Source organism: Nerophis ophidion, linkage group LG24, assembly GCF_033978795.1.
Source record: "Nerophis ophidion isolate RoL-2023_Sa linkage group LG24, RoL_Noph_v1.0, whole genome shotgun sequence".
Taxonomy (NCBI): Eukaryota; Metazoa; Chordata; class Actinopteri; order Syngnathiformes; family Syngnathidae; genus Nerophis; species Nerophis ophidion.
In genome coordinates, this window is record NC_084634.1 from 15,833,103 (window position 1) to 15,858,102 (window position 25,000).

The 25,000-nt window shown below is 39.4% G+C and overlaps 1 protein-coding gene across 12 annotated transcripts in view; it reads right to left on the bottom strand.

Moving 5' to 3' along the window:
- Window positions 1–25,000, bottom strand: part of nrxn3b (neurexin 3b) — a 799,837-nt gene that overhangs the window by 473,156 nt on the left and 301,681 nt on the right. For all 12 annotated transcript variants that reach the window (XM_061886827.1, XM_061886825.1, XM_061886819.1 and 9 more), the window contains one exon: window positions 624–827. In XM_061886827.1, the coding sequence (XP_061742811.1) occupies window positions 624–827 (204 nt within the window). The remainder of the gene's footprint in view (window positions 1–623; window positions 828–25,000) is intronic.

Genomic DNA, 25,000 nt, shown 5'->3' on the forward strand with positions numbered 1-25,000 from the left:
ATACTGTATGTTTGGAGATATTTCTGGAATTAATTACGATTCATGTTTTGTGGCGAGCCATCAAATCAAAGTCACAATAGTTATCCCCAAAAGGTACATTGCGAGAATCGGTTTGAATCCAGTATCGTGTTGAATCGAATCGTAACCCCCCGAATCAGAATCGGATCGAATTGTTCAGTGTCCAAAGGTTGCCACCTGGTGGTTGTTTGAGCAAACGTCAGCTAGTCGTTGGTAAATGAAACAACCCCCCAACTTACAAGCGCTTTAGTCATACACAGGATTCTCACCAGAATGAGGATCAAACTAATCCAGACCTACTGCACGTAATGATGGCTGATTAATTTGTGTGAAGAGCAGCAGAGCCAGGATGAGATTTTAAAGGGTTAAGATTGATGGAATTAAATGTATCCAGGCTAAAAAAAAAAGCAAAAAACAGCCAAGACAAGTCAGAAAATCATGCATCTGCAAAAAATGTGTTTAGTATTTGTTAGGTCAGATGTTAGGTTAGGTCTGCACCAAAAAAAAAAGAAAAAAGAAAAAAGCAAGGCGTGGGGGAAAAAAAAAAAAAGGCTTCCCCCTGAACCCTTTTGAGGTCAGCCAGCAGGGGGCGCTGCATACGATACCTAGGTTGACCGTCAGTTTGACCCTGCCGCTGTCCAGCTCCAGCCTCAGCGTGTCGGCGGACTCGCGCGACGTGGCGGCCATGAGCAGGCCGAACGCCCTCTGGGACATGAAGCGCAGAGACACGTCCTCGGCCTCCGTGTGCACCACGTCGGGGATCAGCACCTTCATGTACATGCTGCCGTCGTACGACAGGATGGACGCCTCTGCGGGGAGAACAGACACACAGGTGCACCGTTAGTTTTTAATCTGTCCCGTCCAGCCACTCAGGCAAATCATATTGTTAATGCCAAACACTATTTACCTGTATATGTAGATACTGTATGTACAGTACAGTCACGATCAAAAGTTTACAGACACTTGTAAAGAACATAATGTCATGGCTGTCTTGAGTTTCAATCATTTTTACAACTCTTTATTTTTTTGTGATAGAGTGATTGGAGCACATACTTGTTGGTCACAAAAAACATTCATGAAGTTTGGTTGTTTTATGAATTTATTATGGGTCTACTGAAAATGTGACCAAATCTGCAGGGTCAAAAGTATACAGACAGCAATGTTAATATTTGCTTATATGTCCCTTGGCAACACAAGCTTCCGGTTAAATTTTTGACCGCTCCTCTTGAAAAAATTGGTGCCGTTCAACTAAATGTGTTGGTTTTCTGACATGGACTTGTTTCTTCAGCATTGTCCACACGTTTATAAGTCAGGACTTTGGGAGGGCCATTCTAAATCTTTAATTCTAGCCTGATTTAGCCATTCCTTTAACACTTTTGACGTGTGTTTGGGGTATTTGTCCGGTTGGAAGACCTAACTGCTCCCAAGACCCAACTTTCAGGTTGACTTAAAGAATTTGGAGGTAATCGTCCTTTTTCATTGTCCCATTTAAAGCACCAGTTCCATTGGCAGCAAAACAGTCCAAGAGCATAATACAACCACCACCATGATTGACGGTAGGTGTGGTTTTCCTGGGATTAAAGGCCTCACCTTTTCTCCTCCAAACATATTGCCGGGTATTGTGGCCAAACAGCTCGATTTTTGTTTCATGAGGACGTTTTTGTTTCAGTAATGCGGACGTTGTATCGATCCGTTGTGGTGAAGAAGGAGCTGAGCCGGAAGGCAAAGCTCTCAATTTACCGGTCGATCTACGTTCCCATCCTCACCTATGGTCATGAGCTTTGGGTCATGACCGAAAGGATAAGATCACGGGTACAAGCGGCCGAAATGAGTTTCCTCCGCCGTGTGGCGGGGCTCTCCCTTAAAGATAGGGTGAGAAGCTCTGCCATCCGAGAGGAACTCAAAGTAAAGCCGCTGCTCCTCCACATCGAGAGGAGCCAGATGAGGTGGTTAGAGCATCGGGTCAGGATGCCACCCGAACGCCTCCCTGTGGAGGTGTTTAAGACACGTCCGGCTGGTTGGAGGCCAGGGGAAGACCCAGGACACGTTGGGAAGACTATGTTTCCCGGCTGGCCTGGGAGGAGCTGGACGAAGTGGCTGGTGAGAAAAAAGTCTGGGCTTCCCTGCTTAGGCTGCTGTCCCCGCGACACGACCTCGGATAAGCGGAAGAAGATTATACGTTATTGGATTGTGGTCCAGTAAGATGTTAAAACCAATGTGATGTTGGGCCACATGCATGTACAAGTCGTGTGCAGTCATTGGCCAGTCTTTTTTTTACCAAGAACTCCCTTGCCGAGGGCTGTTAAAACGTCTACTAAAGGCCTACTGAAACTCACTACTACCGACCACACAGTCTGATAGTTTATATATCAATGATGAAATATTAACATTGCAACACATGCCAATACGGCCGGTTTAGTTTACTAAATAACAAATTTAAATTTCCCGCGGAGTTTCCTGTTGAAAAAGTCACGGAATGATTATTGGTTGGAGGGGACATATTAGCCCAGCACCACTTACGGCTAAAAGTCATCTCTTTTCATTGCGCAATTACACAGTATTTTGGACATCTGTGTTGCTGAATCTTTTGCAATTTGTTCAATTAATAATGGAGAATTCAAAGTAGAAAGATGGAGTTGGGAAGCTTTTAGGCTTTCGCCACAAAAACACACAGTGTTTCCTTGTTTAAAAATCCCGGAGGTGAAGCTTTACTATGGATCAGAGCGGCCAAGCGAACATGGATCCTGACTACATGTCAACCGGCAGTTTTCGGTGAGAAAATTGTGGAAATAAGTCGCCTCTTACCAGAGCTCAGCGGAGCCAGGATCCTCCTGCAGCTGCCGTGACTTCTCTCAGAGACTCTGGCGTCAAAACATCCGTGGCCACACCCCTCCGACTTTAAGGTACTATTTAACTACAATCGGAATGAAACTAGACTCACTGGTGACGGTGGCAGAGAAGAGGACTGTGGACAAATTAGTGAGCATCCTGGATGATGCCAGTCACCCTCTGCATAGCGTTATCAGTAGCCAGAGGAGCCTGTTCAGTGCTAGACTGCTTCATCCCAAGTGCAGGACTAATAGACTCAAAAACTCCTTTGTCCCACACGCCATTAGACTGTACAACTCCTCTCTGGGCCGGGGGGTACAAGGATGACAGGGGATGCAAAACAATAACAGTGCAATACGTTTTCATAACATGGTCACTACTGCCTACTTTCTCTTGTTATATTCTTATTTTACTGTTATATTTTGATTCCCATTGTTGCTTTTTATGTTTTATTGTTATTGTATTATTTCTCTATTTTGTTTCCATTTAAACCCCCCATTATTTACTACTGCTGGAATTTTAATTTTCCTGAAGGAACGCTCCTGAAGGAATCAATAAAGTACTATCCATCCATCTATCTATCTATCTATCTATCTATCTATCTATCTATCTATCTATCTATCTATCTATCTATCTATCTATCTATCTATCTATCCATCTATCTATCTATCTATCTATCTATCTATCCATCTATCTATCTATCTATCTATCTATCTCACTAAAACACTAGCAACACAATAGGCAGATAAGGGATTTCCCAGATTTATCCTAGTAAATGTGTCTAAAAACATCTGAATCGCTCTCACTGTCCTCGCCCTTTTTTATTTCTAGGCCTTCACTCTAAATTTCCTCATCCACGAATCTTTCATCCTTGCTCAAATTAATTGGAAATTGTCACTTTGTCGGTCCGAATAACTCTAGCTGCTGCTGGCTATGATTGAAAACAATGTGAGGATGTGAGGAGCTCTACAACCCGTGACGTCACGCGCACATCGTCTGCTACTTCCGGTAAAGGCAAGGCTTTGTTATTAGTGACCAAAAGTTGCGAACTTTATCGTGGATGTTCTCTACTAAATCCCTTCAGCAAAAATATGGCAATATCGCGAAATGATCAAGTATGACACATAGAATGGACCTGCTATCCCCGTTTGAATAAGAAAATCTCATTTCAGTAGGCCTTTAAACTCAGCAGCTGTAGACTCAACAGCAGCCTGCAGGATGATAGAACTCTGCCCTGCTGTTACTCAACTGAAGTGAAAATGAGCGCTCTCCATTTTTCCATGCAAATCCAATCCACATATGTAAACACACGGAGCCAGTCTGGGACTCCTCACTGATTCAGTTTTTGGGTGAAACTTCAGGATGAATCTAAGGCCATGTCTACACTAAGTCGGATTAAGTTTTGAACAAATAATTATTTAGTCTCAGCCTCGTTTCAGCCACACTAAGCCATCGTTTAAGGTTTTACATGGGTAAGCGCGCCGTGTATTTCTCGAATCTTAGGCTCTGAGTTTTGTATGGACTCATCGATCCTTTACAAACTGAGTTCGGAGAGGAAGTGAAGTCAGAAAGACTGCGCTCCACACAGGAAGTGGCTTCAGAAAGAACTCGCTAAAACCAGCTTCATAACAACTGGAGCTAACCACTGGAAAGATGGAGGCGAATCATCCAGACATGCCCATGTTTCTCATTCTTCTACATGTACAGATGCTTGTGGAAATCACATATAAATACTTAAAGAGAAAAGCGATTGCAGCTATTTGGGATACAACACTTCTCAGACGGCAAGATAACTTTCCAATGTCCAGGTCGGCTGTGATTCTACCTACCGAAAAACCTTGTCCATTTGTCGAAGGAGAGACAACGAGAATGCGGGCTACAGTGGATGTGATAAAAAAAAAAAAAAGGTAGTGTGTGCTTTTTATTACATGGCCGACAAGGGAAAACTACGGAGTACAGCGAATGCATTTGGACTAGAGATGTCCGATAATATCAGACTGGGGATATTATCGGCCGATAAATGCTTTAAAATGTAATATCGGAAATGATTGGTATCGGTTTAAAAAAGTAAAATGTATGACTTTTTAAAATGCCGCTGTGTACACGGACATAAGGAGAAGTACAGAGTCCTAATATACCTTAAAGGCATAGCTTTTGCGTGCCTGCCCAATCACATAGAATATTCGGCTTTAACACACACACCAGTGAATGCAAGGCATACTTGGTCAACAGCCATACAGGTCACAATGAGGGTGGCCGTGTAAACAACTTCAACACTGTTACAAATATGCGCCACACTGTAAACCCACACCAAACAAGAATGACAAACACATTCCAGGAGAACATCAGCACCGTAACGCAACATAAACACAACATAACAAATACCCAGAACCCCTTGCGGCACTAACTCTTCCGGGACGCTACACTATACACCCCCCGCTACCCCCACCCTGCCCACCTCAACCTCCTCATTCTCTCTCAGGGAGAGCATGTCCCAAACTCCAAGCTGCTGTTTTGAGGCATGTTAAAAAAAATAATGCACTTTGTGACTTCAATAATAAATATGGCAGTGCCATGTTGGCATTTTTTTCCATAACTGGAGTTGTTTTATTTTGGAAAACCTTGTTACATTGTTTAATGAATCCAGCGGGGCATCACAACAAAATTAGTCAGTCATATGACTGTATATATCGGTATCAGTTGATATCGGAATCGATAATCAAGAGTTGGACAATATCGGAATATTGGATATTGGCAAAAAAGCCATTATCGGATGTCTCTATTTTGGACTGGCAAATCAGACTGTATCAGTTATTGTCCGCCATATATGTCGCGGACTCAACATGGTCTCAACGTCTCTCAACTCTAGGTCCAGAGTATAAAAGTCACCCAAAAAAGGAATGGACAATGAATGGGAGAGTTGCTGTGCCAGCGACCTGAGGGTCCCTGGTTCAATCCCCACTTTCTAGCATCCTGGTCTCCTCCGTTGTGTCCTTGAGCAAGACACTTCACCCTTGCTCCTGATGGGCCCTGGTTAGCGCCTTGCATGGGAGCTCCCATTATCAGTGTGTGAATGGGTGAATGTGGAAATAGTGTCAAAGTACTTTGGGTCCTTAAAAAGGCTAGAAAAGCGCTATACAAGTATAACAAATTTACATTTACCAAAAAAAGGAATGGACAATGAAGGTTGAGGGATGTCCTGACCATATATCTAGATCCCGAGATTGACTGATGTAAAATGTTCTTTATCACATTGGTTACTTTCACTTGTCCATTAAAGATTTGATTAATTTATGATGGCTCAGGTGTGATTCTCTACAATAGGGCTGGATTCCAGTTACCGTATTTCCTTGAATTGCCGCCGGGCATATAGTATGCACCTGCCTTGAATTACCACCGGGTCAAACTCGCTTGGCAAAAATAATTAGCGCATGCTTAGTATTACCGCCTGGTCAAACTCGTGACGTCACGAGTGACACTTCCCCTGTCATCATTTTCAAAATGGAGGAGGCTGATTTCATTACCGGTAATTTGAAATTGCATAAAGAGAAGAAGATTAAGAGCTATTCAGTAGGATTTAAGGTCCAAACTTACATCGCACTCAAATTTTTACTGCAAGCCTTTGGTAAGTGCCGGAGTGAGAAGAGGTTTTAAAATAATTAGCGCACGCTTACTTTTACCGCATGCCTTTGGTAAGCGCAGGAATGAGAAGAGGTTTTAAATTAATTAGCGCCCCGGCAGCAATTCAAGGAAATACGGTAATTAAAATACCACAACACTAGATATTGTTCAGTTCAGCTAAATTTAATTTCAAAACTTGTTCACAAAGGATACAGATCTGTGGGATTTATCCTGGATAACCTTAGCCTAAGACCCATTGACTTTTAAAGACGGTCGCTTCATGCATCACAAGTTTTCATTTCACTACCTTGTTAGTTAACATTGGCTCCTTCCACCGTTTCGTTCTATCGGCCGTGTCATCGAAAGGATACCCGGTAAACAGACCGCAAAGTTTAGCATCAAGCTGGGAGAACGCGCTGGCTATGAGTTTTTTTTCCCCCTTGGCCTCAGTCTGGACCCCCTCTCCAGGGCCCAGACTTAGACCGATTTTTTTATTTTATTTTAATCTTCTATTTTCCTGAAGGAACTCTCCGACGGAATAAATAAAGTACTATCTAACCTAATCTAAAGATGGAGAGATGATAGAGTATTATTTGCTCACAGATAAAGTTCAAGTACCACTGATTGTCACACACACACTACTACTCTGCATTTGACCCATCACCCTTGATCACCCCCTGGGAGGTGAGAGGAGCAGTGAGCAGCAGCAGTGGCCACGCTCGGGAATCATTTTTGGTGATTTAACCCCCCAATTCCAACCCTTGATGCTGAGTGCCAAGCAGGGAGGTAATGGCTCCCATTTTTATCGTCTTTGGTATGACTCGGCCGGGGTTTGAACTCACAACCTCATATTCGAACTGCTCCCACAGTGGAGTGTTTTAAGTCTCGTCTTAAGACCCGTTTTTATTCTCTGGCTTTTAACACTACGTGAGTTGTGTGGTCCTCTGTTTTTTTAAATTTAATTTCCATTTACTGTTTTCCAATTGGTTTTAATTGATTTTAAAGGGTAATTTTACCCTTTAAAATCGTTTTTAATCATATTTATTTCATATTGTTTTTATATTGGTTTTACATGCATTTATTTTTAATGTTCTTGTTTTTATTCAGTCATTGGTGGAGCTCAGGATAGTATTTGAATGTTGTTTTTAATATTGTTGTGCAGCACTTTGGAAACATTTTGTTGTTTAAATGTGCTATATAAATAAAGTGGATTGGATTGGATTGACCTACCGATCCCAGGGCGGACACTCTAACCCAGGGGTCACCAACCTTTTTGAAACCAAGAACTACTTCTTGGGTACTGATTAATGCGAAGGGCTACCAGTTTGATACACACTTAAATAAATGGCCAGAAATAGCCAATTTGCTCAATTTACCTCTAATAAATAAATCTATATATATATATAAAAAAATGGGTATTTCTCTCTGTAATTCCTTAGTACATTTTTTTTCCTTTTACGGAAGGTTTTTTGTAGAGAATACATGATGAAAAAAACACTTAATTGAACGGTTTAAAAGAGGAAAAAAAACACAAAAAAAACGAAAATTAAATTTTGAAACATAGTTTATCTTCAATTTCGACTCTTTAAAATTCAACATCCGACCTAAAAAGATGAAGAGAAAAACTAGCTAATTCGAATCTTTTTGAGAAAAGTAAAAAAAAATAATTTATGGAACATCATTAGTATTTTTTCCTGATTAAGATTAATTTTAGAATTTTGATGACATGTTTTATATAGGTTAAAATCCATTCTGCACTTGGTTAGAATATATAACAAATTGGACCAAGCTATATTTCTAACAAAGAAAAATCAATATTCCTTCTAGATTTTCCAGAACAAAATTTAAAAGAAATTCAAAATACTTTGAAATAAGATTTAATTTTTATTCTACAGATTTTCTAGATTGGCCAGAATAATTTTTTTGAATTTTAATCATAAGTTTGAAGAAATATTTCACAAATATTCTTCGTCGAAAAAACAGAAGCTAAAATGAAGAATTAAATTAATATGTATCTATTATTCTTTACAATAAAAAAAAATAAATTACTTGAACATTGATTCAAATTGACAGGAAAGAAGAGGAAAGAATTTAAAAGGTAAAAAGGTATATGTGTTTAAAAATCCTAAAATAATTTTAAGGTTGTATTTTTTCTCTAAAATGGTCTTTCTGAAAGTTATAAGAAGCAAAGTAAAACATTAAATGAATTCATTTAACCAAGTGAAGACCAAGTCTTTAAAATATTTTCTTGTATTTTCAAATTCTATTTGAGTTTTGTCTCTCTCAGAAGTAAAAATGTCGAGCAAGCAAAGCGAGACCAGCTTGTTAGTAAATAAATACAATTTAAAAAATAGAGGCAGCTCACTGGTAAGTGCTGCTATTTGAGCTATTTTTAGAACAGGCCAGCAGGCGACTCATCTGGTCCTTACGGGCGACCTGGTGCCCGCGGGCACCGCGTTGGTGACCCCTGGTCTAACCAGTAAATGCTACCTGGTGGTTGTTTAAGCACACTGCAGCTAGTCCCACTCCTTAATGCAGGGGTGCCCATTACGTCGATCGCGAGCTACCAGTCGACCGCGGGGGGTGTGTCAGTCGATCTCCAGCCAGGCTTTTAAAAAAAATAGACCTAAAAATTAGTGATCATCAATCTTCACCAAGACGTCACTTAAATGACATTCACGGTACCGGAGGGTCTTGTGAGATGACGCTGGCTGCTGCAAGATCATTATTATTAAAAATGACCGAGAGGAAGGCGAGAAACACTTTTTATTTCAACAGACTCTCGCGCCGTACCTTCCGTCAAAACTCTAAAGGCCGACTGCACATTTCCTATCTTCACAATAAAAGCCCTGCTTCATGCTGCCTGCGCTAACTAAATACAGAGTCTCGGAAAACTGGCGTGCAGAAGCGATCCCTCAGAAAGCTGGCGTGCACATCACTTGTGCACGCCAGCTTTCCGAGACTCTTATTTTGTTAGCGCAGGCAGCATGAAGCAGGGCTTTTATTGTGAAGATAGGAAATGTGCAGTCGGCCTTTAGAGTTTTGACGGAAGGGACGGCGCGAAAGTCTGTTGAAATAAAAAGTGTTTCTCGCCTTCTTCTCTGTCATTTTTTCATAATAATGAACTGGCAGCAGCCAGCGTCATCTCACAAGACCCTCGGGTGCCGTGAATGTCAATCAAGCAAGGTACGGAATTTGCCGCCAATGTTTTTCTTGTAAAGTGTATGGAAGCTGGATGAATTAGATGCCAAAAACCAACCACTTTCATGTGGTATTGTACAGAAAGGACAACTTTTTTCTCCTCCATTTGAAAATGTGGGCGTTATGATCATTACTGTCTGATTCCAATCAATGCAAGTCATCAGAATCAGGTAATACACCAACTTATATTCTTGTCTTAGTGAAAGAAAGACATCTATATGTGTTACACATGCTTGTATTATCATTAAACACATTTAACTTGTTTACAAAAATGTCTCTTTCATAAATAAATAAATATAAATGATATATATAAATGAGGTAGATCCCCTCGAGTTGGTCGATTGAAAAGTAGCTCGCCTGCAGAAAAAGTGTGGGCACCCCTGCCTTAATGCTTCGACCCCACACAGGATTCTCACAGGAATGAGAGAAAAATACAACCTTACATTACTGTACATGGCTTTACTTTGTGAAGGGGTTAAAATGACTGATGAGGAAATGACGTCGCCCTGCGATGAGGTGGCGACTTGTCCAGGGTGTACACCGCCTTCCGCCCGAATGCAGCTGAGATAGGCTGAGTCCCGCCAAATTTCTTCCCCCCTACAAAAACCTTCCCCCCCCCATTTACTTTCGGGGTCATGATTGATACAGACGTTTTGTTAACGCTATATTATAAAAATATAACGCTATATTATAAAAATACAGACGTTTTGTTAACGCCATATTATAAAAAAAAGTTAAAAAAACAGTTTACAAACACAAGCTATGGGATGACGCATTTACTTCCGGGGTCACGTTTCCTCTTATGTCATCCCATAGCTTGTGTTTGTAAATTGTTTTTTAATTTTTTTTATAATATAGCTGTTACGACTGGTTGGCATAGTGATGCCAAACTGGTCCCTTCGTGGATGCGTCGGCATGAACACAGCAACGGTAAGTTTAAATGATTTATTACACTTAACAAAAACAGACTATGAACAAAAACACTGGAGCTAACAGACAAAAATAAACCAAGTGCGCTCGCATGAAAGCTAGGAATAGAAAATACAAAAACTATACGTGGCACGAAGCACACAAAAGAGTAAACAAAAAACATTCAGCATGAAAGCTGGAATATCAAGTGGCTTAGCGTAAGAGCTAGCGAGAAAATACATACGGGTAGAAGACAGTCGTGAATGTTGCTCGAAGGCAAATTAGAGTCCCAGAAAGAATAACGAAAAGGGACTGGCTTAAATAGGTGAGTAATCAAAAAGTGACAGGTGTGCAGAAACCGTGATTAGCAGGTGGGATCAATGAGGAACCATGGTGACTGACTAAACAGGAAGTAAGAGTGTAGAACAGTGATACAACAACTGGAAGTATAAACCCTATGTGGTGATCCAAGTAGCGGATCGAAACAATAGCGTTAACAAAACGTCTGTATTTTTATAATATAGCGTTATATTTTCATAATATAGCGTTAACAAAACGTCTGTATTAATCATGACCCCGGAAGTAATTGGGGTGGGCGGAAGGTTTTTGTAGGGAGAAGAAATTTGGCGTGACAGCTGCAGCGACCCCCGGCGACCACAAAAGGGACAAGCGGTAGTAAATGGATGGATGGATGGAAATGACGTCGCACACACTTTGAAACGACACAGATCCAAATCATTCCGCGCATTTACCGGCGGCCCAATGCCGACAGGAAGCGCGTGCGCGCCGGAGATATTCACGCTTCCAAGCACACGGTGTGAGTGAAATGTCATTTTTTTTTTTAAATGTCAATTAAGCGGGTGTGCACGTGCATATTTGTGTTCCACGGGAGAGTCAGACAATTAGCAGCCCAGATGTGGAAGATGCAACAATCTCCGCACATTCCCCACCTTCTGTTCGCACTCCATTTGCGTCGGGAGTCTCAGCAAGGTGTCGCTTAATTGGTTCGGTTCAGCGGTTTTCATACATGTGATGTGACGTCAGCCCTCAGAAACACAAAGGTGTCAGTTTGTGCTCTGCAAAGAAAATACCTGCACTTGACGGATTATTAGTATTTTATTTATCATTTTTTTGGGGGTATAAATAATGATAATGAAGAAAAAAAAAAAAGGCACTAATGTGACATTTGTCACCCTTTGCTGTTCCAGTACGTCTGACAGGGTGGGAGGCGATTTCTCCACGCACCAAAAAGCACAAAAATGACCCCGAAACATCTCTGGGGGTTTGAGCCGTTGATCAGACTGCTGACCAAATGATTCAATCAGTTAGTGCTCAGTCGGCTGCACTTTACTGGATGTTTCATTCGCATTTCTCCAGGGAAACGCTCTGCAGTTTTTGGTGGGAAACAGAGATCCCCACGAGCGGTACGTTGCATTCGTGTTGTTACAGTTCAGGAAGATGAACTAGCAAGGGTTTGCATGCTTAATCTGAGTTGCTATGAGCAGATCAGATTGCTAAATCAAGAATTAATTAAATCAATAATCAATTAAATATTAAGATAATCATTTAAATCTGCAGTGTCCAAATTGTGGCCTGCAGCTGTTTTTTTTCTTTTTTTAAATAACCCAAGGCACATTCCATAAATACTAAAGCATTCTAAAAAAAAACAGGGAAACAGTAGAATAAAAGAGAACACAAATGACATGTAAGACAAAAAGGCAGTTATTGCTTACACAAAAAAAAAAAAAAAAAAATTATTGACCTATTCAAGGCTTCAATTACTTAACATCAAATTTTATTTTATTTTTGTGGGGAAAAGAGTGCATGTTTTGTGTCTTTGCCATATAAAACAAGAGGCTCTTTGACAAAATGGGCATAGAAGAAAATACAATTTTAACAATACAAACAAATTGACAAATAGATCTGAAGTTGACATAGAGAATTAATTTTTGGGAATGAAAATACTTTTTTTTTTTTAACATTCAGGGACCCGTTTGGATCCCCAAAAATGTTTGCGTGATTTATTTTTTTATTTTTTTCAAATTGCAACAGAATCAATGTAGTTTTATTTAATATTGACTTACTTAAGGCTCCAATTACTTTAATGTAAATATTCCTCTTTATATTTTTGGTGGAGTAAAACATTGTACATTTTGTGTCTTTGCCATATAAAACAAAGGGCTCTTTGACAAAACGGGCATAAAACAAACAAACCAAAAAAATGAAACAATACCAACACATTGACAAATAGATCTGAAGTAGATGTAGAGAATTAATCATAGGGAAAAAAAATTACTCTTTTAAAAAAAAAACTTAGGGTCCCGTTTGGATCCCCAAGAATTTTAGTGTGATATTATTTCATTTTATTAACTGTCATTGCTTGAAAAAATAATGAATCAGAATCCATTTTGTTTTATTCATTATTGACTTATTGAAGGCTCCAGTTACTTCACGTCAAATATATGTCTCTGTTTCTTGTGTGGAGTAAAACATTGTAAATGTGTCTTTGCCATAAAAAACAAAGGGCTCTTTGACAAAATGGGCATAAAGCAAAAAAAAATATGAAACATTAAAAACAAATTGACAAAAAGATCTGAAGTTGAGCTAGAGAATTATTCGTCGGGGAAAAAAATACTTATTTTTAACCCTTAGGGACCTGTTTGGATCCCCAAGTATTTTAGTGTGATTTTTTTATTGTATTCTATTTTTTTAAAAAGTCATTGCTTGAAAAAATAATGAATCAGAATCAATGTTGTTTTATTTATCATTGACTTATTTAAGGCTCCAATTACTTCACGTCAAATATTCTTCTTGTTTTTTGTTTGTGGAGTAAAACATTGTAAATGTGTCTTTGCCGTAAAAAAAAAGGGGCTCTTTGACAAAATGGGTATAAAACAAAGAAAAATGAAACAATACAAATAAATTGACAAACAGATCTGAAGTTGATCTAGAGAATTATTCATCGGGGAAAAAAAATTACTTATTTTTTAATATGTAGGCACCCGTTTGGATCCCAAAGAATGTTAGCGTGATTTTTTTTTTTTTTTTTAACTGTCATTGCTTGAAACAATAATGAATCTTAATTAATTTTGTTTTATTCATTATTGACTTATTTCAGGCTCCAATTACATCACGTCAAATATTCATTTTTGTTTTTTGTGTGGAGTAAAACATTGTAAAGGTTGTGTCTTTGCCATACAAAACAAAGGGCTCTTTGACAAAATGGGCATAAAACAAAACAAAAAAAAATGAAACAATACAAATTGACAAATAAATATGATGTTGATCTAGAGAATTAATTGCCGGTAATAAAACTACTTATTTTCTAACACGTAAGGACCCGTTTGGAACCCCAGGAATTTTAGCGTAATTTAAAAATAAAACTTTTTCAAGAGTCTTTGCTTAAAAAGACAATGAATCAGAATCACACATCCATCCATCCATTTTCTGCCGCTTATTCCCGTTCGGGGTAGCGGGGGGCGCTGGCGCCTATCTCACTTACAATCGGGCGGAAGGCGGGGCTTCACGGTGGGAGAGGGGTTAGTGCGTCTGCCTCACAATACGAAGAATCAGAATCAATGTTGTTTTATTAATTATTGACTTATTTAAGGTTCCAATTACTTCATGTCAAATATTCCTTAGTTTTTTGTGTGGAGTAAAAACATTGTACATTTTGTGTATTTTTGCCATAAAAAAACAGGGTTTTGACAAAAGGGCATAAAACAAACAAACAGACAAAAAACATGAAACAATAAAAACAGTTGACAAGTGTATTTGAAATTGATCTAGAGAATTAAACAAAGAAAAAAAATATTTAAAAAAAATAAATGATTTATTTTCAAACATTTATGAGTGGGATTCGTTTGGATCCCCAATAATTTTAATGTTTTTTTAAGCATTGACTCGAAAAAAAAATAAAATACATATATGATAATACTTTTACATCAAATAAATTATCGAAAATTTATTAAATCATAATTAATAATGACCCATATCTATTTAATTTTCCCCATTTGATTGATTGATACTTTTATTAGTAGATTGCACAGTTCATTACATAATCTGTACAATTGACCGCTAAATGGTAACACCCGAACAAGTTTTTCAACTTGTTTAAGTCGGGGTCCACGTTAATCAATTCATGGTTCTGTTTGACCCTTCAAGCAAACAAAAAAAAAAAAATGGTACTTCTGGATGTTAGAGTAAAACAGTCCTCAAATAGTAGGGCAAGCCCTCTCTGGGAGGGGTTAGGGGCACTGTACAATGCCAGGGGGGAGCCTGTGACCATGCTTTATCAGTATCATCAGCAAGCTGCTGGAGATATTTTTACAGTCCGTTGTGGCCAGTGCCCTGTACTTTGCAGTGGTTTGTTGGGGGGAGCAGCACCAGCTTTTAAACCGGATTGACAAACCGATCCGGAAAGCCGGCCAAACTATTGGCACACAGTTGGTGGCGTCTGTGTCAGTGAGGGACAGGAGGACGCTGGACAAACTGCTCGCCATCATGGACAATCCTGCCCACCCCCTCCACCAGACAATAAGGGACAGCGGAGCTCATACTCCATCAGGCTCCTTCAGCTTCCTTCTTATAGTGTTCGATTCAAGAACTCCTTCATTCCTGTTACATGTACTGTAATATTGTACATGGTAATTGGGATTTGTCATATATTGTATATATCATATAAAAATAGAATACATTAATATATCAGTATATATGATATGTTAAATATGTAATATGTACATTTTACATATTTGTTATATTTTATATTGCTACTATGGTAGATTTTTAGTCTACTTTATACCTTTTGTTTCCGCCCTCTTTTTGTGCCCTTGTGTGCATTATCCTTTCCATCCTTACCCTTTCCATCCTTTGTAACTTAGCAACTGTGTGGAACAATTTTCATTGTGGATCAATAAGGTTGGTCTAAGTTTCAGTCTACCATGCAGTGTCATGCTTCTACAAAATGTGCTCAATGCAGCCATAATTGTGACTTAATTTGAATAAAAAATATAGAAAATCTGCAAAACTTGTTTATGTTTTTATAGATTTACAGATGAACATGTTTTATTTATTGTGCTAATGAGTTAATGTTGTGAATCACTTTTAATACATTATTGAGTGTATCTATTCTATTTTTCAGTATCAAATGTTTCAAGAACAAGAAAGTTTGATCACATTACGCCTGTACTGGCCCACCTGCACCGGCTTCCTGTGCACCTAAGATGTGACTTTAAGGTTTTACTACTTACGTATAAAATACTACACGGTCTAGCTCCATCCTATCTTGCCGATTGTATTGTACCATATGTCCCAGCAAGAAATCTGCTTTCAAAGGACTCCGGCTTATTAGTGATTCCCAAAGCCCCAAAAAAGTCTGTGGGCTATAGAGCGTTTTCATTTCGGGCTCCAGTACTCTGGAATGCCCTCCCGGCAACAGTTCGAGATGCCACCTCAGTAGAAGCATTTAAGTCTCACCTTAAAACTCATTTGTATACTCTGGCCTTTAAATAGACTCCCTTTTTAGACCAGTTGATCTGCCGTTTCTTTTCTTTTTCTCCTATGTCCCACTCTCCCTTGTGGAGGGGGTCCGGTCCGATCCGGTGGCCATGTACTGCTCGCCTGTGTATCGGCTGGGGACATCTCTGCGCTGCTGATCCGCCTCCGCTTGGGATGGTTTCCTGCTGGCTCCGCTGTGAACGGGACTCCCGCTGCTGTGTTGGATCCGCTTTGGACTGGACTCTCGCGACTGTGTTGGATCCATTATGGATTGAACTTTCACGGTATCATGTTAGACCCGATCGACATCCATTGCTTTCCTCCTCTCCAAGGTTCTCATAGTCATCATTGTCACCAACGTCCCACTGGGTGTGAGTTTTCCTTGCCCTTATGTGGGCCTACCGAGGATGTCGTAGTGGTTTGTGCAGCCCTTTGAGACACTAGTGATTTAGGGCTATATAAGTAAACATTGATTGATTGATTGAAGACGGTCAGTAAAAAAAATATATATTTACATTTTTTTTATTTTTTATTTTATTTGAAACAAATTGATGCATTGCAAATATTTTCTGTTCCAGATTTAAAAAAAAAAGTTCATAAATATTCTTTCTTGTAAGTCAATCTATATTTCTTTATTGTGTTAAGGATGCAGAAGTGTACTTATCACAATTACATGGACAAATGCTGCTATTTATAGTCGCCCCCCAACTTTTGACAAGCCATGGTATGAACTGAGGAACAGCCACCAGGGGGCAGTAGAGTCAAAGAAAGACCTTGCAGCAAGTTGGCTGAAAGGAGGAAACCATGTTTTGCATATGAAAGGAAACACAAACATAAAGGTCAGGAGAAGGTCAGTAATTGCTGATTGATGGAATAAAAACAACTCCTGATCTCAAAGACGTGCGTTTGTGCGTCTTTTTCTGCTGCCGGATAGTCACAGTGAGACTTGTCAATATTTCAGACGCCTCCGTCAGCGGAGTACGCGCACAGTGAGCGTGCAGGAGGGGGATAGAAGACAACACCGGAAAGAAGCCACGCGGTTCTTCTTCTGCGTTATAGTCTGGGTTTACGTAACCCAGCCCAGCTCCTCGGCGCACATCTAATTACAAATGGGGATTAGGGAGCGACGAACGTTTTGAGTGCGGAAGAGTACCTTCTACTCCCGGGTAAACATTGTCAAACAAATCTCTCCCCGACTCTCTCAGGCAATGACTTCTTCTTTCCTCCTCTCTCTCTCTCCCTCTCTCTTTCGCTACGACTACCTCAGCCTTCCTTCCGAGGAAGAAGAATGTCAGCTTGCCTTCCGTCAATCATCCGCCGGCAACTTTTTGTACGGCAGGACACTCAAATGTCCTCTGAAGAGGACGGAGAGGGATTTTTTTCCTCCGATATGAGGTCTGGGAATTTCCCACAGCTGGAATTCAATCTACAAACCCCGTTTCCATATGAGTTGGGAAATTGTGTTAGATGTAAATATAAACAGAATACAATGATTTGCAAATCCTTTTCAACCCATATTCAATTGAATGCACTACAAAGACAAGATATTTGATGTTCAAACTCATAAACTTAATTTTTTTTTGCAAATAATAATTAACTTTGAATTTCAGTCAGTGCTGGATTATTGTCGATGTCAGTTCCGTATTGTCGCTCCCGTCGTGTCGTTTCGTGTCGTGTCATTGCAGCGTAGCGGTAAGCTATATTTTGGTATCTATTTGTAGCTTACTGTCTTTTGTTCCCTGCTTCCGCTTTATTTTCATTCTACAAGTAACGACAATACAGGAGCGACAATACGGAAGTGACATCGACAATAATCCAGCACTGACTGGATGGGAAGACAGGTTTAAATAGGAGTGGGCTGATTGACACCAGGTGTAGCCAGGTGCCAATCAGCCGCAGCTGAGGGGACACAGTACTCAGTGAGAAAGACAGTAAACAGACAAAATAAGAGCGCTGGCAGGAACTAAAGACAGGAAATACTACACACACACAGAGGAAAAACTAAAACACAAACAAACTGTCAGGGGCAAGCCTGACACTAGCGTGACGAATAAATTCATGACCGCTTAAATTTATCAGTGAATAAATGCTTGATGCAAGATACTGTACACCTCTTTTCCACTTTTATTATGTACCTTTACTCGCTAAATATAGCACCAAAGTAGCTAAAGCACATCCCAGACCATTTCTGCTACGCTGTTAATTATTGACATTTCAGCTTTTTCCGATTATTATTTTTCTACACTCCCTAGGCTTGTGGTGACGGATCTGCGCCATTGCTTGTGCGGCCTATACTATCATGACCGCTTGAATTTGATTTGTGAATAAATGCATGATGCAAGATACCGTACACCTCTTTTCCACTTTTATTATGTACCTTTACTCGCTAAGTATAGCAACAAAGTGGCAAAAGCGCATCACAGACCATTTATGCTTTGCTATTAGTTATTAGTATAAACATTTCAGCGAACAGTTTCATGACCGCTTGAATTTATTAGCGAATAAGTGCATGATGCAAGATACTGTACAACTCTTTTTCACTTTTTAATATGTAGCTTTACTTGCTAAATATATCACCAAAGTAGCTAAAGCATATCCCAGACCATTTCTGCCACGCTATTAGTTATTAATATTGACATTTCAGTTTTTTCTGATTATTATTTTTCTACACTCCCTGGGCTTGTGGTGACGGATCTGCGCCATTGCTTGTGCGGCCTATACTATCATGACCGCTTGAATTTGATTTGTGAATAAATGCATGATGCAAGATACTGTACACCTCTTTTCCACTTTTATTATGTACCTTTACTCGCTAAATATAGCAACAAAGTGGCAAAAGCGCATCACATACCATTTATGCTACGCTATTAGTTATTAACATGAACATTTCAGCGAACAGTTTCATGACCGCTTGAATTTATTAGCGAATAAGTGCATGATGCAAGATACTGTACAACTCTTTTTCACTTTTTAATATGTAGCTTTACTTGCTAAATATAGCACCAAAGTAGCTAAAGCATATCCCAGACCATTTCTGCTACGCTATTAGTTATTAATATTAATCAGCTTTTTCTGATTATTATTTTTCTACACTCCCTGGGCTTGTGGTGGCGGATCTGTGCTATTGCTTGTGCGGCCTATACTATCATGACCGCTTGAATTTGATTTGTGAATAAATGCATGATGCAAGATACTGTACACCTCTTTTCCACTTTTATTATGTACCTTTACTCGCTAAATATAGCAACAAAGTGGCAAAAGCGCATCACAAACAATTTATGCTACGCTATTAGTTATTAACATAAACATTTCAGCGAACAGTTTCATGACCGCTTGAATTTATTAGCGAATAAGTGCATGATGCAAGATACTGTACAACTCTTTTTCACTTTTTAATATGTAGCTTTACTTGCTAAATATAACACCAAAGTAGCTAGAGCACACCCCAGACCATTTCTGCTACGCTATTAGTTATTAATATTAATCAGCTTTTTCTGATTATTATTTTTCTACACTCCCTGGGCTTGTGGTGACGGATCTGCGCCAGTGCTTGTGCGGCCTATACTATCATGACCGCTTAAATTTGATTTGTGAATAAAAGCATGATGCAAGATAATGTACACCTATTTCACTTTTAATGTGTACCTCCACATGCTACAAATAGCAACAAAGTGGCTAAAGCCAATCATAGACCATTTCTACTAAGCTATTATTTATTAATACCGACATGTCAGCCTTTTTTTTCATAAACATTTTTCACACACACTGGGCTTGTGGTGGTGGATCTACTTTTTTGACTGCTTGTGGAATAAATGCATGACAAAATAAGACCTGTCTCACTTTTTAATATGCACCTCTACTCGCTAAATATAGCCACAAAGTGGATCTTTTCTGCTACAGGCGCGTATGAGGTGTGTTGTAAAGCGGACTTCCGTCACAACTACACTTACACTACACTCACGCACTTCCGTTATCATTTGTTTATGAATAAATACAAATATGGAAAAAACGGGCTTATTTTTTTAAGACATCAGGTTCTTGTTTGGCGCTGACTCAGTTCTCACGTGGCGAGGAAAGTGTTTGGTACCGCCAATACAGAAAAAAAAAACAGGTATGGATGTATTTTTTCGTGTTGGTATCAACTTGGTATCGCTGTATCGACACCTACTGACAACCCTACTTAGCACCACCCTTCTTTATGTCTCAGCAAATGGCGAGGCATGAAAGGAGATCGTAAAAAAAAATAAAAAAATAGGATGAACTCATTTCGATGTAGGAAAAAAGGCGTTTTCCGCATCTCCAGTGCAGCATTGTGCTCTTGGGTGGAAAAATGTGCGACACGCTTGATAATGTGGAAGATAAGAAACTCATTATTCTGCTCAATTCGACGATTATTCAACAGCGGGAAGCTGATAAGCGTTAAAAAGACAAATGGAACAAAGCCGAGAGTAAAAAGGGAGAAGAGAAAGGCCTGGTTTTGGAATTGTTGGAATTGGAAAGAAGAACTTAGAGGGGGGGGGGGGGGAACAAGCTCAGGCGTTGTTCTAGGACTGTCACAATTCAAGCATGTTCTGGCCAGAAATGAAATAGGATCAATTTAAGGAAACAAAATGGAACACACCAAATATCTACAGTTGAAATACGTTTTTGCAGCATGGGGCGGCATCGCTCGGTTGGTAGAGTGGCCGTGCCAGCAACTTGAGGGTTCCAGGTTAGATTCCCGCTCCCGCCATCTTAGTCACTGCCGTTGTGTCCTTGGGCAAGACACTTTACCCACCTGCTCCCAGTGCCCCCCACACTGGTTTAAATGTAACTTAGATATTGGGTTTCACTATGTAAAAGCGCTTTGAGTCACTAGAGAAAAGCGCTATATAAATATAATTGACTTCACTTCACTACATTGAAACTGAAACTACTAAATCATGAAATACAGGCTAAAGCAACGGGACGTGCAATCAGTGAAGGCAGGTGAGGGGAAAAAAATATAATAAAAACATGTAAAATGAATATTTGTCTGTGATGAGATGGCGACTTGTCCAGGGTGTACCCCGCCTTTCGCCCGGATGCAGCTGAGATGGGCTCCAGCACCCCCCGCGACCCCAAAGGGACAAGCGGTAGGAAATGGATGGGTGAATATTTGTCCATTAAACTGAGTATTGATGTATTTCCTGTACGATTCAAAGGGTTGTCCCGATCGGATATTGGTTTGATATCAGAAAATAAAATTACTAGATGACAGTAGTCACTAGAGATGTCCGATTATGTCAGACTGCCGATTTTTATCGGCCGATAAATGCTTCAAAATGTAATATCGGAAATTATCGGTATCGGTTTCCAAAAGTAAAAGTAATATGTATGGAGTGGTACACGGACATAGGGAGAAGTACAGAACGCCAAAAACTGTGAAGGCACTGCCTTTTGCGTGTCGGCCCAATCACATAATATCCACAGCCTTTCACACACAAAAGTGAATGCCATGCATACTTGGTCAACAGCCATACAGGTCACACTGAGGGTGGCCGTATAAACAACTTTAACACTGGTAAAAATATGCGCCACACTGTCAACCCACACCAAACAATTGGTCAACAGCCATACAGGTCACACTGAGGGTGGCCGTGAAAACAACTTTAACACTGTTACAAATATGCGCCACACTGTGAACCCACACCAAACAAGAATGACAAACACATTTCGGTAGAACATCCGCACCGTAACACACCATAAACACAACAGAACAAATACCCAGAACCCCTTGCAGCACTAACTCTTCCAGGACGCTACAATATACAACCCCCGCTACCCCCTACCCCCCCTCCACCCCAACCTCCTCATGCTCTCTCAGGGAGAGCATGTCCCAAATTCTAAGCTGCTCTTCTGAGGCATGTTAAAAAAAAAATAATGCACTTTGTGACTTCAATAATAAATATGGCAGTGCCATGTTGGCATTTTTTTTCCATAACTTGAGTTGATTTACTTTGGAAAACCTTGTTACATTGTTCAATGCATCTAGTGGGGCATCACAACAAAATTAGGCATAAAAATGTGTTAATTCCACGACTGGATATATCGGTATCGGTTGATATCGGAATCGGTAATTAAGAGTTGGACAATATCAGAATATCGGCAAAAAAGCCATTATCTGACATCTCTGGTAGTAACAATTAGAGATGCTACCTCAGTAGAAGCATTTAGGTTGCATCCTAAAAACTAATTTGTATACGCTAGCCTTTAAATAAACCCCCCTTTTAGACCAGTTGATCTGCCGTCTCTTTTCTGCTCTGACCAACCTCTCCTGCATGGAGAGATTATTTGGTGACCACAGATGATGCGCTAGCTGTTCAAAGTCGGGACCCAGGTTGGACCACTCATCTGTGGATCAGTCGGGGACATCTCTACGCTGCTGACTTGACTCCACTCAAGATGATCCCCTGCTGGCCACACTATGGACTTGGGGTTGGGTCCCCACATCTTCGGTCCCCTCCAAGGTTTCTCATTGTATCCCATTGGGTTGAGTTTTTTTCTTGCCTTGCCCTGATGGGGGATCTGAGCTGAGGATGCCGTTGCGGCTTGTGCAGCCCTTTGAGACACTTGTGATTTAGGGCTATATAAAAAAAACTTTGATTGAATCGGCTTATTTTTAAAATGTCCGATACAAGGAGTCCTGCATCGTGTTTACATCTGAACGTCCTCCAATAAGCACTACGTTCTTTTATTTTAGTCAAGTCAAAAGCTTAACATGCGAGTCTATAGGCTACTAGGAGCTAGCAGCTACACAACAGCTAAGCACTCAATAGCAGACAAGCTGGACATACATAGAAATGGTCTTTAATTGAAAGGTTACCGTTAGACGTAGGGAGGGTAGCAAATTCGGTACTTTTATAGGAACTGACCCATAGCCGTGGAATCCAATGGTGCCATATTTCGATACCTTTTGTTACACTTTCATCATTCAAAGGCTGACGCAAAGCAACATTGCTATTTTTATAACACCAACAAAGCAAGTGTGCTCGGCAGAAAACGCTCAAACGTAAAGTAAGGCTCCTTTCTTCCAAAATGCGTTCGCTTGATGCTAATTTACATTGGATTTGCCATAGACATGCTACCATTAGCGATTTTACATGGCGATTTCCACACAATTTGAATTTCTCAACAATTTGCTGATTAAAACTACAACTGAGATGCACATTACAATCAAACAGCTGGTGCGTAATAAGCACAATACTTCATTATTAACACGTTTTAGGGCCCAACATAACACATTCATCAACGAAAAAGCTACATACCATAGCTAGCCATCGAATGTCTTGGAAGAGCAACTGCATCGCAAATAAGAATGGCATGTTGTATTAAAACAAGATATGACAACTGGACAGTAATAATAAACTCATTTTTAAAAATTTGTTAACACATAAAGTGACTGAAAACTGGATAATACTGTTATGGACTCCCAAGTCCCGGATGAAATGTGTGTGTATATATATATATATATATATATATATATATATATATATATATATATATATATATATATATATATATATATATACATATATATATATATACATATGAATACATACAGTATATATACATATATATATATATATATACATATATATATATATATATACATATGAATACATACAGTATATATACATATATATATATATATATATATACATATACATATGTACACATATATATACATACATATATGCTTATATACATACATATACACAGATATATACAGATATATGCACCTTAAACAAATTAATATTTAGATCAACTTGAGATGTATCAGTCGATTGTAGATTTTTATTATTGTAGGTTTCTTTTTGTTTGCTTCATGCCCTGCTCGTCAAAGAAAACTTTTAAAATGACAACCACACTAAAACATGCATTATTTACCTCCAAAAATATTTTAAGTGGAATATTTGATGTAAAATAATTAGGGCCTTCATTGGGTCACTAAGGCATAACAACATTGATTTTTATTCTTTATTATTTTTTTGAGCAATGACAAGTTTGAATAAAAAAAACAACAAAAAAAAAATACTAAGCAAATGGCAGTTTTGTGTTAGCAGAGTCAACATTGCAACTTTCTCTTGTTACATTTCACCTGTTTGCTTTGTTTTTTAATTCCACCTTGTGTATATTTAGTTTTTCCTTTAATAGTATTTTCAGAATGTACCTCAGTCTTGTTAATAAATTACCTGTAGGCTGCAAATGGTCTCCCGGGCCACACTTTGGACACCCCTGTGCTACAACACGAGGGAAGAACTGAAGGTGTGAACAATCTGAAACTATTATTTACTTCTTAAAGGGGAACATTATCACAATTTCAGAAGGGTTAAAACCAATAAAAATCAGTTCCCAGTGGCTTATTTTATTTTTCAAAGTTTTTTAAAAATTTTTACCCATCATGGAATATCCCGAAAAAAGCTTTAAAGTGCCTGATTTTCGCTATCTGTAAATCCACACGTCCATTTTCCTGTGACGCCACATAGTGACGCCAATACAAACAAACATGGCGGATAGAACAGCAAAATATAGCGACATCAGCTCGGATTCAGATTCGGATTTCAGCGGATTAAGCGATTGAACAGATTACGCATGTATTGAAACGGATGGTTAGAGTGTGGAGGCAGATAGCGAAAACGAAATTGAAGAAAAAACTGAAGCTATTGAGCGAAAAGCTATTGAAGCTATTCAGTGATCGCCTTCTAACCAACGATTGCATCTTTTGACCACTGGAGCAACTTAAATCTGTCGATTGGTAAGTGTTTGTTTGGCATTAAATGTGGGTGGAGAGAAAGGCTGGATGCAAATATAGCTACAAATGTACATACAGTTAGCCTAAGTAGCATGTTAGCATCGATTAGCTGGCAGTCATGCCGTGCGCAAAAATGTCTGTTTAGCACATAAG